Source organism: Zosterops lateralis (assembly GCF_965231275.1).
Source record: "Zosterops lateralis genome assembly, chromosome: 2".
Taxonomy (NCBI): Eukaryota; Metazoa; Chordata; class Aves; order Passeriformes; family Zosteropidae; genus Zosterops; species Zosterops lateralis.
This window is the reverse complement of record NC_139763.1, coordinates 21,533,285-21,549,482: the sequence shown is the minus strand read 5'-3', so window position 1 is coordinate 21,549,482 and position 16,198 is coordinate 21,533,285. Positions and strand designations below refer to the sequence as shown.

The following is a 16,198-nucleotide window of genomic DNA, read 5'->3' as shown; positions in this document are numbered from 1 at the left end:
CCTGTACCTTTTTATAGATGAATGTCAAAAAAGAAAACAACAAATAATCCATAAGAATGCAAACATTAAGTATCACATGCCTTATTTCTTATATGCTCATGAGTTTTTTATCTATTTAGCAGAACAATAATTTGTTCAAGTCTTATGAATTCCAAGTCTATTAAATGGTTTTACCTTGGCTTTTACTAAGAAAGAAAAACAATCTGTCTAGCAGATCAAGAAAGAAATTTTTATTCATTCCATCTTTTTAGACAAAAAACCAAAACATTCATTATCTCACCCTTTTATGGGTGTACCACTATTCCCGCTAAACTTCACAAAGCTATTCCTATCCTGCTCTAGCTTTATTGTGTAAATAACAGTGGCTCAACACACTTTCCAGCAGAGATGTGAGTTTCTCAGCTAAGAAATCCGGAATGTTTCAGCTACTTCAGGCTAATGATCTCTCAAATGCACACTAATATGTTCGATAGAAGTCTCCCAGCATGTGTGCACAGAATGCTTAACATAAGAATAACACTACTGTGGGCAGGGCAAATCGCTGACACCATTTCAGATTGAGTTAGATGCTGGAGGCACAAATTAAAACTGTGAGCTTTCATTTCAGTGGGCTTTGACAGATGGAAGACTGCATCAAATCTCTAATTGTTTAAACCATTAACTCATCTTTCCACCTGCATTATCTCTGGAAAGAGCTCAGCTGGAAACCTAAAACAATTGCTCGAATTCAGGAGTGTATATTATTCTAAAAAGAAAGTAGACTGTCTTTTTCAGATAGTCAAACGGTCTGTTTATTTGGCTGCAGAATTTGTAAATTGTTTATCTTTATTTTCACATTTTCCTCTCAGTTCTGAAAACTCAAAAAATAGCCTTTCAGCCTTCTCACAGAATCAATCAATCAGGGACCACTGCCTTGGCCACTGGGAAGAAGAAAGTTGTATTGCAATTCACAGTGTGTTATGATGATCCCCATTTATCTCCAGTCCTTGTAAATGCCATGGCACATGCAGTTCTAAATTATGCCTGCTGGTCTCTTGACTTTCAGCTGCCTACAACAAGAAAACCTTGTGTAAGGAGCTGTAAAAAAAATAAATTACATCTACTTCACAAACTCTCTTGAAATGCCTTTCCCAGTCATTTCATACCTCTTGCCCCTCACCCTAGGACTAATACATTTTTCAGTAAGCCAGCATCAATGCAGGACTCTGCCCTTTCATGTTACTCTCAGCAGCAATCAGCTCTGACTGTTGTTTTTATAGGGAAGCACCTGTTTATATGCTCAGCACTTCCAAGTACTTGAGAAGAACAGCCTTGGAACTGTGGAGCTCACCGTGTAAAAACAAACCAGAAAAATGGAATAGAAAGAGCAAAAGCTGTGCATTTACATACAATTTAGCAAGAATGGCCACTAGAAGGCAATGGGATTTTAAGGACAGAAGCTTTGCAAATAGCAGTAGACATGAGTCATTTGGGACTTAGAAAGCAGAAGGAGAAAAGAATATACATTGGGCCAAGAATTCCATTAAGGGGCTGAAGCATCTACCATATACAGAGAAGTGCAGATAATCTGGGACTGGTGAGTCTGGAGAAAAGGTTCAGAGTGTTCTTACTTAGGTTTATAAACATCCATTGGGATGCAATGAAAAAGAGGCAGCCAGGCTCTTCTCGGTCACGCCTATGCACTAAACAAGAGGCCACAGGCATAGAACAAAAAACAAGAAATGCAGAAACTCTTTTACTGTGCATACTCAACCAACACTATTTCAGTTTTCAAACACTGAAATAGGCTGCCGAGATAGGTTGTGGTCTTTACGTATGGAGATACTCAAAATCCAACTGGAGGCGGTTCTGAAAAACCCACTCTAGCTCACCCTTCATTAGAAGATCCAAGAGGGTTTTCCATCCAACCTCAACAATGCACTGATTCTTTGATAGATTTTTAAGGAACCAATAGATGGGCACACAGAATAGCGGCACTAGTGGAGAGAATGAGACAAAATACCACATAAAAAAATTCAGAGGATAAGTTAAGGAGAGGCAGAAAACCCCAACCCAGGAATTATGTAAAGATGTGAAAGATAAATCCAATAGCAAAGGTCAACTCAGTGAAGAAATTCAAAACACAACACAAAACAGTTTATTGCCATTTACAAAAAGAGCAAACCTCCAGTACAAAGGTGTTACCTTTGAAGTACTTGAGTCAGCCTTGCAGATTATTTTCTTAGGCCAGGTTTTGATAGCATTTCACATACCAAGTAGTTCTTAAATCCACATATAGCAGTTAGGGAAAGACTGATCAGCAAATTTAATGGTTATTGTAATGCTTTAACCAAGTGAGTTAATCAGTGATATCAAGGCTGGAGGCAGCCTGGGATGCAATGTTCATGCACTAGTGAAGTTTACACTCCTGAGGGACATGGGTCACAAAGGATAAAGTCAGGAGACTAAACATTAGGAAAGTAAACTTCCAGCTCTTCAAGATGTTAGTCATCAGGATCCCCTGGGAAACTCTAAAAGACAAGGGACTAGAAAAGAGCTGGCAGATCTTTAAGGAAATGTTCCACAAAGCACAAGAACTCTAAATCCTCAAGTGTGAAAAATCAAGAAAGGAAGGCAAGAGACCTGCACAGATGAGTGGAGACTTTCTGGTAAAGCTAAAGGGCAAGAAGGAAATGCACAGGCAGTGGAAGTCATAGACACCTATCCTGGCAAGAATATAAGGACATGGTCAAATAGGGTTAGGGAGAAGGCTCAGGTATTCAGTATTTCTCCTCTCAGACTCCAAAGGCAACCGTTATTCCTCACACCTCCTGAGTGGATGGGCTGTAAGGGAGGGACTGGAGGAGCAAAGTCACTCCACCTGTAACCAAAGATCAGGCTCAAAACCACCTGAGGAACTGGAACATGCATAGTCTATGGGACCTGATGAGATGTATCCCAGAGACCTGAGGGAACTGGCTGATGTAGTTGCCATGATATTTGAAAAGTCATAGGAGACAGATTAAGATCCAGGCTGCGAAAAAAGGGAAACATTGTACCCATTTTTGAAAAAGGTAGAAAGAAGGACTCTGGGAACTACTAACCTGGTAGCCTCATCTCTGTGCCTGGGAAATCATGGAGCAGATCCTTCTGGAAGCTATGCTAAGGCACATGGAGGATACGGAGGTGATTTGAGATACATGGCATGGCTTGATTTAACCAGGTCTTTAACAGGGTCTCTCACAGCATCCCTCTCTCTAGAGAGATGGATTCGATAGCTGGACACTGGTAGAAGACAAATTGGTTGGCTGGTCTCTCTCTCTCATCAGAGGGTGGTATTCCCTAGAGGTCACCAGACCCCTGGGCATCAGTACAGCTTATTATCATCAATGGCATAGCAGGACTGAGGTGGCCCTAAGCAAGATCCTCTGCAGATGACACCAAGCTGTGTGGTGTGACTGACATCCTTTAAGGACAGGATGCCATCCAGAGAGCACTGGACAAGCTAAAAAGTGGGCCCATGGGAATTCCATGAGGATCAACAAGACAGTGCACCTGACCCAGGTGAGACAGTCCTTGGTACCACTACAGGCTGGTGGATGAAGGGATTGAGAGCTTCTCTGAGAAGGATTTAAGGGTAATGGTGGGTGAAAACCGGGTATGAACCCACAGCATGTGCTTGCACTAACTGCATCCTGGGCTGCATGAAATGCAGTGTCATCAACAGACTGAGGGAGGTCTTTCTGTCCCTCCACTCTGCTCCAGTGAGACTGCACCTGGAGTGCTGCCTCCAGTTCTGGGGTCCTCAGCACAGGAAATATATGCCCCTGTTAGAACTGGTCCAGAGGTAGGTCACAAAAATTATCAAATGAGAGAAGCATCTCTTCCAGGAAGAGCTGTGACAGTTGAAGTTGTTCAGCCTTCAAGAGAAGAAAGGGCTTTGGGAAGAACTTATTGCAACTCTTCAGTACTTAAGAAGGGCTTATGAGAAAAACGGGAACTGAATTTTTAGCAGTGCCTGTTGAATAGGACAAGGAATAACAGTTTAAAATCAAAAAAGGTTAAATTTAGACTAGATATAAAGAAGACATCTTTTATGATGAACATGGTAAAACACTGGAACAGGTTGCCCAGGGGTTGGGAGATGCCCCATCCCTGGAAATACTCACGGTCACATTGGATGGGGCTCTGAGCAATGTAATCCAGTTGAAGAGGACCCTGCTCATTGCAAGGGGACTGGACTAGATGACCTTTTAAGATCCTTTCTAACCCAAACTATTCTATGATTCTAAGTGGATTACATAGAGAGAAAGTTACCAGTCAAAGTAAACACGACACATGAAACCAACCCTTCCACTGTGTGCAGTCAGAGATACATAAGAAAAAAATACAGTAATGAAAAAGTGTGAATGTCCTCTGTATTTCTCTTGAACCCACAAAGTAAACTGCATTTCATTTTTAGAAGCAACATAATGAAACTGCCTGATAACAATATCTGCACACAGAATAAAAACCATAATAGCATTTTCTACCCTCATGAATATTGGGAATTGCAAGTAAAACACAAACCTAATAACAACCAAATCTGGGCAGAATTCTTCTCTCTCAACACTGAATACATAACTCACAGAATTTCTCAGTAATTTCACCGAGAATTATGCTTGCAGAAAGAGCTAGAATCCATCCAGATTTTATTATGTGACTTTTAATTATAAAATCTCTCTTTAAAAAAAAACAAAAAATATTCTGAGATCTATCATTTTAACAAGTTACAAAGCAAGACTCTATCAAAAAGTGTGACTGGATATTTTTCAATAGCAGCACTAGACATACCAGTTTAGATACTGCATACTCAATCTACACTATTTTGAAAACTGACCTATTCTACTCTTCACTCCCTAGCAGCTGCCATTTCATCCAAAAATAGACTAATCTTTTTCTATACGTTTCCATTCAGAGAGATGGGATCCAGTATTAATGAATTATGTACATATAATCATATAGCAAAGCTGACTGACTACCTGTGTTGGAAACAAGCTGAATTATGTTTAAGATGAAATCTATACATTACAGACACTACTTCATCCTGTATATAACCTGCACCTCATAATGCTTTAAAATAATCACTTAGGTAACTCAAAGTTTGATATATCATAACAAATATGATTAGTTGTAGCAAAAAGGAGGAATAAGCCCAAAGTAGGTTATACTTGCCTACCTACAGGCATAATCCATGTCAAAATATTATTTAAAGACAGTTTGAAGATGACGGGCAAGAATATATTTTTTGCAATATTTTGCCAAACACTTGGCTGTGATGGAAGATTTTAGGCCAGATGCATAAGAAAACTAGATCTATCAGTTTCCACCTTTAACTGTCTTTCCCCAACCAGACAATAACCTCTGCAGAGGTTGTATTTTCAATTCCTCTGCTGAACCAGCTGTTGGCAACAGGAAGCAGAGTTTTATGTAGTCACATATGCATGAAAAAAAGAAGGGAGTGTCTGTTTGTCTGGTTCTCTCCCCAGATAAGCTATTGACCCCTGTGGTGTCTAGGAATGAGTAGAGCTGACTGAGATCCAGGTGCTGGTCCAACAACTGTGTTAAGAAATACTGAGCCCAGCTCAATCCAGCCTGCTTTCTTTTTCAGTCTCTCCACGTCGCAGTTCTGCTTCCTCATGCTGCTGTTTGTGAGTCCACCTTTGCACCACTCAGCAAGTCCGACAGGCTACCAGCAATCTACTGGTAAAGTAAAAGAAAATAAATGCTCTATTTTAACTTTCATTACCTAGACCAAATCTGAATGAAACCTCAGTACACAAACAATCCTATACCACGTACTATCAATCCTAATGAGAATTAGGATGCGGAAACATTTATGTGGCTCCTGGGAATGTGGAGGGCTGAAGAGGGTATGTGAAATGCTTCTACACACACACAATTTGAATCCATTCCCCTTGTTCTGAAATGGCAACAGGGTCATAGCTTTCTAGCAGCACTGTGGCTTCCAACTTCTCCTCTCTGCTGCCTACACTGCATGCACTGAGGTGTAAAGGCACCTCAGCTGGCCTGTCAGCTCTTAATTCCTTTGAGATAATTTCTCTGGTGTTTCCTTGTTGGTTTCTGTTACATTAGGACTCCCTGGCTTGTCTCTCTAAGACTGCAAGTGCATTCCAGTGCAGCCAGCACATTTCAGAGTCACTGGCAAAGGGTCCGCTTGCCTGCTGTCCCTCTAACCTTCGCTTCCCATCCCACAGCTCACCAGGCTGATATTGTCCCTCTCCTGATATTGTCCCTCTCCTCTATCACAACCAGTTTAAAGCTCTGTCAATGGGCCCCTCTTGTTCCCAAGCAGCAACTCTCCTCCCTGAGAAAGGTGAATAGTACAAGCATGCCTGGTGCTGCACAGACCATTCCATTGTCAAAAAAAAACAAAACTGAGGTGGTGATACCAGTCACAAAGCCATGTAGTAATAGACTCAGCCCCTCTTCTTCTACCAGTGTTACTGCCTTCAACTGGGACTATAGAGAAAATCATAACCTGTGCCTCAGATTACCTTACCAAACATTCCAAGGCCCTGAAGTCCTTTTTTATCATCCTCGGATACATCATCCCCTACATGGAAAATCAGTGATAAGCAGTAGTCTCAGGACCACTCCAGATTAGGAAGTTTCTGGATGACATCCATACCCAGGCCCCCGGAAGGCAGCAGACCTTCCTATGGGTTGGGCCTGACTGGCAAATTGGGCCCTCTGTCCCCTTAGAAAGGGATCATCTACAACACAGTAAGTGTAAGTTCAAACAAAACAATGCACCTATGACTGAAGTTAGACAAAGAAATTTTGATTTCAAATCTTTTTCCAAAGAAGTTCACTAACTTCATCAACCACAATGCCAATTTTATCTCAACAGTGGCATCCAACCAGGTAATTTAAAAGGAATCAAAAAAAAGAAAGCCTTCAGTCTGCTTCAATGTTGTTCCAGTAGACAAGGAGGAGTGCATGATGGCAATGACTTAGAAACTATTGCAACCAAAAATGACAATTTGTGTTATAATCCTCTAGCTATCCTAATTACAATGAAGTATTTTAACCTCTCTTGTGCTTCATCTTGAAAAACAGAATTCTGCAGAGATCTTACTAAATTAAATTAAATTTTAAACAACTGGTGAATATTTTGCTGCTTACAGTCATCTGAGATATTTAAGAGAATCACAGAATGGGTATGGCTGGGACCACAGTAGGTCAGACAGTCCAACCTCCCTGCTCCAGCAGGGTCATCCCAGACCACATTGAACAGGACTGAGTCCAAAAGGTTATAAAATAAATACCTTCAGTGAGGGAGAGTCCACAACCTCTCTGGGCAACCTGTTCCAGTGCTCAGTCACCTGCACAGGAAAGAAATACTTCTTCACGTTCAGGTGGAAATTCCTGTGCATCAGTTACTGCCCATTGCTTCTTGTCATTGGCACCACTGAGAAGAGCCTGAAGAAGGGTCCATCCTCTTGACATCCTTCCTTCAAATAGACAACTGAGAGGGGACCTCATCTGCTTCTCAAGGTTGAACTATCCCAGCTTCCTCAGCCTTTCCCCATAGGAGAAATGCTCCAGTCCCTTAATCATCTTTGTTGTCCTCCATTGGACCCACTCCAGGAGCTCTGCATCCCTCTCGTCCTGAGGAGCTCAGAACTGCACACAGCACTCCAGATGTGCCATTCCAGGGCTGAGCAGAGGGGCAGGATCACCTCCCTACTGGCACTGCTCCTCCTAATTCACCTTAGGGTCCCATTGGCCTTCTTGGACACGAGGGCACACTGCTGGCTCATGGACAGCTTGTCCACCAGGACCCACAGGTCCTTCTCCACAGAGCTGCTTTAGAGTAGGTCAGCCCCCACCCTGTACTGGTGCAGGGAATTGTTCCTCCCCAGGTGTAGGTCCCTGCCTTTCTTTGCTGAATTTCAGGCAGTTCTTCCCTGCCCCTCCCTCCACCCTGTTAAGCCCCTTCTGAACGGCTGCACAGCACTCTGGGGTATCAGCTTTGTGCTGCCACTGGACTTGCTGAGGAGACATCTGCCCTCTCATCCAAGTCACTCATGAACAAGAGAAACAATACTGGGCCCACTACTGAACCTTAGGGGATACCACAAGTGATGGGCCCTAGCCAGACTCTGTGCCACTGATTACCCTCTGCAATTTGTCAGTCAGTCAGTTCTCAATCCATCCAGTCCTTCCTTTCTGAGTTTGTTTATGAGGATACTGCAAAAAAGTGTCAAAAGCCTTGCTGAAATTCAGGTAGACAATATCCACTGGATTTCCCCATCCACCCAGGTAAGCTGTTTCACTGTAGAAGGCAATCAGGTTGGTCAAGGACTACTAATGATTACTACTAGTAATCTACTTGACATCCATGTGGACAGAGATGGCCTTCAGAGTGAGGCATTCCACCACCTTTCCACAGGGACTGAGGTGAGGCTGACTTGGTAAGTTCCCCAGGTCTTCCTTCTTGCCTCTTCTGAAGGTTGGGATGACATTTGCTTCCTTCCAGTCTTCAGGCACCTCCCCTGACTGCCCACAACTTTTCAAAGACAATCCTGGTTGCTCTACTTATGGTGTTCATTAGGTCTCTCAGCACTTGTGGGTGCATCCCATCAGAGCCCATGGACTTGTGTATGTCAAAGGGTTCTCTAAGCCAATCCTCTCCAATCAAGGGAAAGTCTTCCTTACAACACTCCTTTATCCAGGTCTCCTGTGTCAGAGATTTCTGAAGGCTGGTCTTGTCATTGAAGACTGATGCAAGGAAGGCATTCAGCAACTCTGCCTTCCTTGTCCTCTGTTACCACAGTCCCCATTCTATTAATTCCAGATGTGTCTTGGCCATCCTTGCCTCATTTCTACTCACTCTAATAACCTCTTCATATTCATTCCAAGTGGCCTGACCCTGCTTCCACCTCCTACATACTTCCTGCTTACACTGGAGAAATGACACGAGTTATTTATTCATCCACACAGGTCTCTTGCCCACTTTGCCCAATTTCTTGCTCACTGGGCTGCATCATTCTTGAGCCTTGCAGAAGTGATCCTTAAGATCAACTAGCTCTCCTGGACCCCTCCTCCCCACAGGATCTGTTCCCATAGGATTCTTCCAAGAAGACTCCTAAAGAGGCTAAAAGCTTGCTCTCCTGAAGTCCATGCTTACTATCTTACTTGCTGCCCTGCCTCCTTCTTGCCCAATACTAAATTCCACATTCTCATGGTCACAGCAGCCAAGGCTCCCCCTAGCCTTGATATGTCCAACAAGGCCTTCCATGTTAGCTGTTGTAAGGTTAATCCTCCACTACCTGCCACATTCATATAAACCTCCTCCATCGAGGTGCTGAGAAGCAGTGAAAGGAATCTGCATTTTTAAATAGTTAACTGAATTCTCTGCATCACTTCGAAAATTTCAGATTGCTAAAGCAATTGTATAACTTTGCATTGCAAAACACAGAAAATCAAAGCCATCCTGAAAAGACAACATTATGCTTAAGTTCAGCTCTGCTAACAATTTGGCCAAGTTTATATTTATATATTTTCTAAATGGCAAAGCTGCTTTCTTAAGGAAAATATATTACCTTCCTAAGAAAGAATGAAAACATAGGGTAACATGACTGCAAAGCACACGTTAAGTAATTTAAAACTTAAACTGTCATTGCTTTGGAATACAATATAATATTAATTTGTAGCATTCTTACACTGGTTTCAAGAGGCTGATTCAATTCTAAAATAAAATTCATGTCAGCTTATATACACCTTATGTGGATACGATAATCTCAGAGAAATGTTCCTATAACTTCTGCCCTGCTTTGAAACCTGCACTACTTTTCTTGTATGATTCCTTCTTTGTTGGGCAGACACAAACCATTGGAAAACCCTTCAGATCACTTACCGCAGTAGCCTTTGAAACTAAACTTTAAAAAAATTGTATCGGGATCACTGTGGAACAAGGCCCTCATGTTTTCCTGCAAAGGCAATTAAGTAGTCATGAAATATGTCCTTTCCCCATCTGTTTGGGGTTTTCAATAAGAATTTTAAGAATTATAAGATTTCACTGCAGAAGTGAAATCCTTAGCAGTGTGGTGCAGCTAATAGGAAATGTTCCATTTTTTTTCTTATATTGACACTTATACCCTCGATTTTAATACTGATAAAAGCAATCAACTTTGTTTTATTTACCCGCAACAGAGCAGTCAAAAAATCGGCCCATTTCCAATCCCTTTTATGTCAACAGAAGCTAGATTAGCGAATGTGTAATTGCATTTTTTAAATGGATACAAGAAATCAACATGTGTTAAAAATCAAGTGTTAGGATCAGCATTTAGTATCAACTGCAATATTGAAACAATACAGAATGATGCTACATAGATTTAAAAACATTTTCAGCACAACCTGCATGAATAAAGAATAATTATTTAAGTTAAAAGGCACAAATAATTTTAGAACTACATTTTTTAGGATGTTTAGGCAAATTTCCAATGAATGCAGCTTCCATGATGTTATGAACAGCAACAAATGTGTAATTTTACTTGACCCACTAAAGCTCCCAAATCGCTGCTGCTTCCATCCAAACACCATAGAAAGACCCTTGCAAAGGAGAATCAGTGAACAATTAGCTCACCTACCTTTTAAGTGCTAGAATGGGAGTGGGGTATCAGTAGAGCCACTGGGATTTATGTCAAGAATACTTTCAAAGAAACTCAGGTTCAACATAAAAATTAAATATTTAAACTGAATGAAATGTTCAATGTTGAAATACCCTGGCACTGTTAGAGGAAGACTTCTAAGTTATTGACAGTTTTTGTTAGATTTCAAAGTAGACTTTGTTTGAAGTCTAACAAAGACTGTCAATAACTCTCTCTTTTACTCTCTTCTGACCAAAAACACTGAAAAAACCACAAATAAGACACCAATTCCTTGCCAGCCTAAACTTACTTCAAATGACAGAATTATGTTGGTTTAACTACGCTTGATATGTATCCCTCAACATAGTTCCTTTGTCCTGAAAGAGTAAATCACTAGGCTTTAATTTTTGATATTTTATTACACGTTGAGGCTTCCAAATAAAATATAAACAGACACTTCTGAAAACAGGCTAAAAAGAAAAGCACTTTATCTACAGACAAGAGACTGAAAGCAGATAGGTAACACAAATTAGAGAGGAAAAAAACAGACTTACCTTTGAACACTGTTTATGATTCTGGCACCAAGCAAGTGACCCATTGTTCTGAAAGACAAAGGAAATGTACATGAATATTAATATTTTTTCTAGGCTAGACATATTCACCCCAACACATTTAAATGGAATATACCATCCAGCTCTGCTTAGACAATGATTTTGTGCCACAATGTAAGTACCAATCCTGACACAAAATGATCTGAGGACCAGAGCACCTTTCAAAAAAGGCTGAAACACTTGGGGTTGTTCAGTCTGGAGAAGAAAGTGCTCCAGAGAAACATTATTGCAGCCTTTCATTATACAAAGGGGGCTAACAGGAAAGACAGAGAGACCAAGGCCTGTAGGGACAGAACAATGGGCAACAGATGAAAACTGAGAGATTTAGATCGGATCTAAGGAAGAAACTTTTCACGTTAAGGGTAGTGAGATACTGAAACAGGTTGTCCAGAGAAGAGGTGCATGCTCCATCACTGGAACTGTTCAGTGACCAACATGATCTCATGGAAGATCCCAGGGCAGGAGGGATGGACTAGATGACCTTCAAAGATCCCTTCCAACTTCCATCATTTTGTAAGTGACTTCAACCATCTCCACAGTCAGAATGACAGAATGGTTTGGGTTTCACCACAACTCTTAATCTTAACTTCATAATATTTATATATGTCTTTTTTTCATATGAGCTGAAATGCTAACAATTTCTACTCCTGTATAACAAAGGAAGCTATCAGATCATAAAGACATAGCCACTCTTTTTCACTCCTTTCCACTTATTTGCAGTTATTTAGCAGCATTTTAAAACCATCAGTTCATACCATTTAACTTAAATATTTTATGAATATTTATTTTATCTTCCAGCAGATTACAATGCAATACTACTTGATTTTATAATACCATTTTTATCTGTCATTACTGCAAAATTTAGCTGAAACTGAGATTCGCTAGCATAAGATTAGCTAACTATGAGCACCATCTCAGGTCTAACCCCTTTGAAAAGAGACATAAATAAAAGAAATAAAACTTTAGAACAGCTGTAAATAACATAAGCTAGTGGGAATTCTTTATTATTACTCTCAAAGTTGTATTAAGATTTATTATTTCCATTTACAAATCTAGCCAGCAGCAATGTTAAAACAATATTTTACGTGCTAGTTTCAATTTATCCCCCTTTCTTCTTCACATAAAATGTGAAAGAAGTAGCTGATTTCAAAAACAGATCAGTAACAGCTCACCACTTTGTTTCAGTTATGTTGCTACTTTCCACTGAACTAGAAAAAGCATCACTGCTTTTAAATTGTATCTGTTACTTTGGACAATAAAGCCATAAATGCCCAGATGTGTGGTTCCCCTACTTGATAATTTCAATGTCTACAACTGTTTTCATCTCTCTACTGAAAACTATTAATACTCGAGTTAAAAAGGAAGTCTATCAAAATATAAAAATGTTGTTTAGCAACTTCATACAAACTAACATGATGTGAATGATCTTTCATTGTATAAGGAAAAACAAATTCTACAGGCTTCCTTTGAACAGCAAGGTATCAGAGCAAGCCCAAACACTAAATGAAGGCTCACCTCCACTCTGCATCTTAACACAGTTAATCACAAACATTCAGCTGTGATTATTGCTCATGCCAGTGTACCTAGCTGAAACCATAATTTCCAATTATCAGAAATTTGTGTTTTATCTGTAGCAGTTTACATGCTCCCACATTCCATTCTCAGTTCCTTCATGTCTGTTTTTCTTCAAACCCAATTCTGCCCTGACTTAATGCTGGTGAGAGTTTTGACTTAGTCTTTAGTGGTGGCTTCAATCTGCAGTGCAGGAATGGCCTCAAGGAGGAGTTAAATGCCACTGTTCCTACCCATTTATAAGCCTTGCACAGAGAACCTTCAGGGTAACCTTGAAGCATCTTAATCTGCATACTGAAGAGAGCAAACTGCACTCAACAGGGTGAACTCCAGCTATCCCATCTTCCCAGGCCTGACACATCATATGAAAGATGGCAGGCAGAGGAAACTAAAGTAGTCTCCAACAGCATATAGGAGATGGATCAGAGGAACTCAGGTCATCACCTGAGCCCCACACTTTCGATCTGCCAGGAAGGAAACACCAAACCAATTTCAAGAATCAGACCTTCAAAGACCAGGGCTGTTCGACATGCACGAGAAAAAGAGCTTACAAAAGCAAAAACAGGAGAGGGCAAAAAAACTAAAACAAAACAATATATAAATATTACAAGACTCATAGGATTACAAGATCGTATTACAAGATTCATTTCAGCAAGTATTTGTGTACACTTGCTTTCCTCTGGTAAACCACAAGTGTCCCTGGTCCTAGACAGTTAAGACAAATGTCTGTATTCTGTGCTGTGAAAAAAGGAAACCTGTGCTCCATCTCTTGTAAGGAAAAAATACATATGTAGAGAAGCAAGAAAAATCAATCTCCTTCTATCTACAGTGGGCCCCATGGGAAAAAAGTTAATAACATTCACAAGCAAGTACAAACTGGTCTTTAATTGGAGCAATGGCAAAAAAAAAAACCCAGTATAAAATTACTTAATTTGTATCTCTGTCCATAATTATGTTAGGAGATACAACCCTTCTTTTGAAATGCTGGATATAGGCTGTGAAAATTAACTAGTCACTTAATCTGCTATGACAGTAGCTGTATACCTATTATCAGTTTTGGAAGTCTCTTTTTCCCTGCCCAATCTTCAATCCACATTTGTGTGAAATCACTGTCTCTCAGAAGTGGCCTCTCCTGACGACCTCACTGATTCTTTCAAAATGACAAAAAGGTATAGAAATAATGCTTTCAAATAACAGTACCCACTGAAGTAAAACAGAACATTTGAGTAGACAAATCAATAACTGCTGCAAAGATGAATTTAAAGAGAAGCTCCCTATATACATTTTCCTTACCCTTTCAAAAATCTCAACAGCATGAAATTAAAAGTAACAGTAAAGTATAATTTGTGTTTGACATGCATTTCCTGACTGCATTCAGGATTCGTTCTATATGACACAAATTAATACAGGGACTTATCTATGTCAGTGCTGTGCATCCCCAGGCCCACCTCTGAAATGTGGAAGTAAGGTGCAAAATGGAATCAACAAATTCAAACTAGGCTTCCCAGCTCCCAGATCAAATGTATGCACTTAGGAATGAATTTCAAAAAAGTCTGCACACTTAGTGGGGAGAGATATCAAAACAAACAGATAGGAAAAGCCAAAGAAAAATTTATTTCTCAAAGCCCTTCTGTCAAGATTAAACACGAACATAGTAAATGTATGGGCAGGGGAACCACAGTACTATCTCTCCTGGGTTCTGGTGTTTAGTTATTCTTTTGCATATAAACAACTGGAAGTTTTTGTTTTGTTTTTTAAAAAAAATAAGGCAGGAAAATGAAAAGAGGAGATACCCTGTTATACAACACTATGAACACCTGCCCCAGAAGTCTTCCACTAAGTTACAGCAAATTTAAGCCCTTATGCACCTAGAGATAACTCAGCAACAGGCTACAGTGAAGACTAAAACCTGGCCAGTGAAACCAAACCACTCCATAGAAATGAACAGGAGAAACATGGAGCTGGAGGTGGTGAAAATTAAAAAGTTCAATAGCAAGGTCCACCTCAGGAAGAAGACTGGCTCTTTCAAGGACAACTTATGCAAACATGTTTTTAACGTTTTTTTCATTTCAAGACATGTTTGTCCAGTGTATGTCAAGTTTAAAGAACATCTACTGGAGAAGCCATGGATAGAAAAATAATAGTATGAGATAAAAACACCCATAAAATACAACAAAATAGCAGTAATATTCTGGTTCCTTGGCTTCTGTTCAGAAGAGGAAGGAAGGAAATACAAACAACTGAAATTAGTACATTTTGCTCTTTATATAGTTTCTGATTTCATTGTACATTATATTTTACAGAAATAATTCCTTAGTAGGGGGTTTCTGTTGTTGTATCCTGGTTCTAATAAAGAATGAAACTGAAAAAAGTAAGCACGGACAAATAACAAATTGAATGTTACTATGTAGCCACTGTTGAGCTATCCCCATCTGTCCTGTCAGTAGATCCCAGGAGGAAGAGATCAGCAATGAGGTCACCCTATGCAAGGTCTATCATCCCTCCCAAAATAATCACCAGCACCTCCCAGTCTGGTATTATCATCAAACTTACACTAATGGTGCATTCACCTGCCCCTTCCAGAGCACTGATAGATGTATTGAACAGAACTGGCTCTAGAACTGAATCCTGAGGAACACCAGTGATGATCAGCATCAGCCAGATGTGGCCCTGTTCCCTAAAACCCTTAGAGCCCTGGCCTTCAGCCACCAGCACACCATGAACCCACTCATCCACACTGCCCCTGGCATTCCCTGGTCATGCTTTGCCACGCCTGAGGCTGTTGATGACCCTGTCACCAGCACCCAGCTCTGCCCACCCCATGCCAGCCCCTTTGGGGCTGCCCCCTCAGAGAGGCCACAGCCTGCAATGAGTTCACCCCCAGCCCCTGGTTTTCCATGCCCTGGGGGCCAGCCCGTGCTGAGACTGACAGCACAAGACTGTGCTCCAAAGTCTGTAACAACATCTTCATTTATTCCTGATGTGTAAGTAATGTCCTTAGACTTTATTCTAGTTAGCAAAAGCACAAAGCAAAATTTCAACTTCAAAACCAAATAAAGATCACCCAAGCAAGATAAAACACAAAAGCATATAAAACCTACCAGAACAAAACAGAAACAGCAACAAAAAAATACTGCATAGAACTCTAATGTGAGAAAAAGTAGAGGATCAAACAGCACTTAGCACATATTAGTCACACTATTTAATATATTCAGATAACTTTATGACTGTGTTATATAAACAGACGTAGAAATTCAACATTAAGCTTAACTATGTACATATATTTCCAGCCATCTTATAACAACATACAACTCTTAGAAAAATAAAAATAATTTTAAAAAATTAAAATAAATAAATAAACACTGAGCAATGGTATCC

The 16,198-nt window shown here is 40.3% G+C and overlaps 1 protein-coding gene across 6 annotated transcripts in view; it reads right to left on the bottom strand.

Annotated features, from left to right (window-relative positions):
* Positions 1–16,198, bottom strand: part of ANOS1 (anosmin 1) — a gene marked incomplete at its 5' end in the record, with an annotated part of 132,372 nt that overhangs the window by 98,720 nt on the left and 17,454 nt on the right. For 4 of the 6 annotated variants that reach the window (XM_083855885.1, XM_083855886.1, XM_083855884.1 and 1 more), the window contains one exon: positions 11,192–11,239. In XM_083855885.1, the coding sequence (XP_083712011.1) occupies positions 11,192–11,239 (48 nt within the window). Of the gene's footprint in view, positions 1–766; positions 1,050–2,184; positions 2,379–11,191; positions 11,240–16,198 lie in introns of those variants that run through there. The other 2 variants (XR_014589437.1, XM_083855887.1) reach the window with 2 other exon arrangements.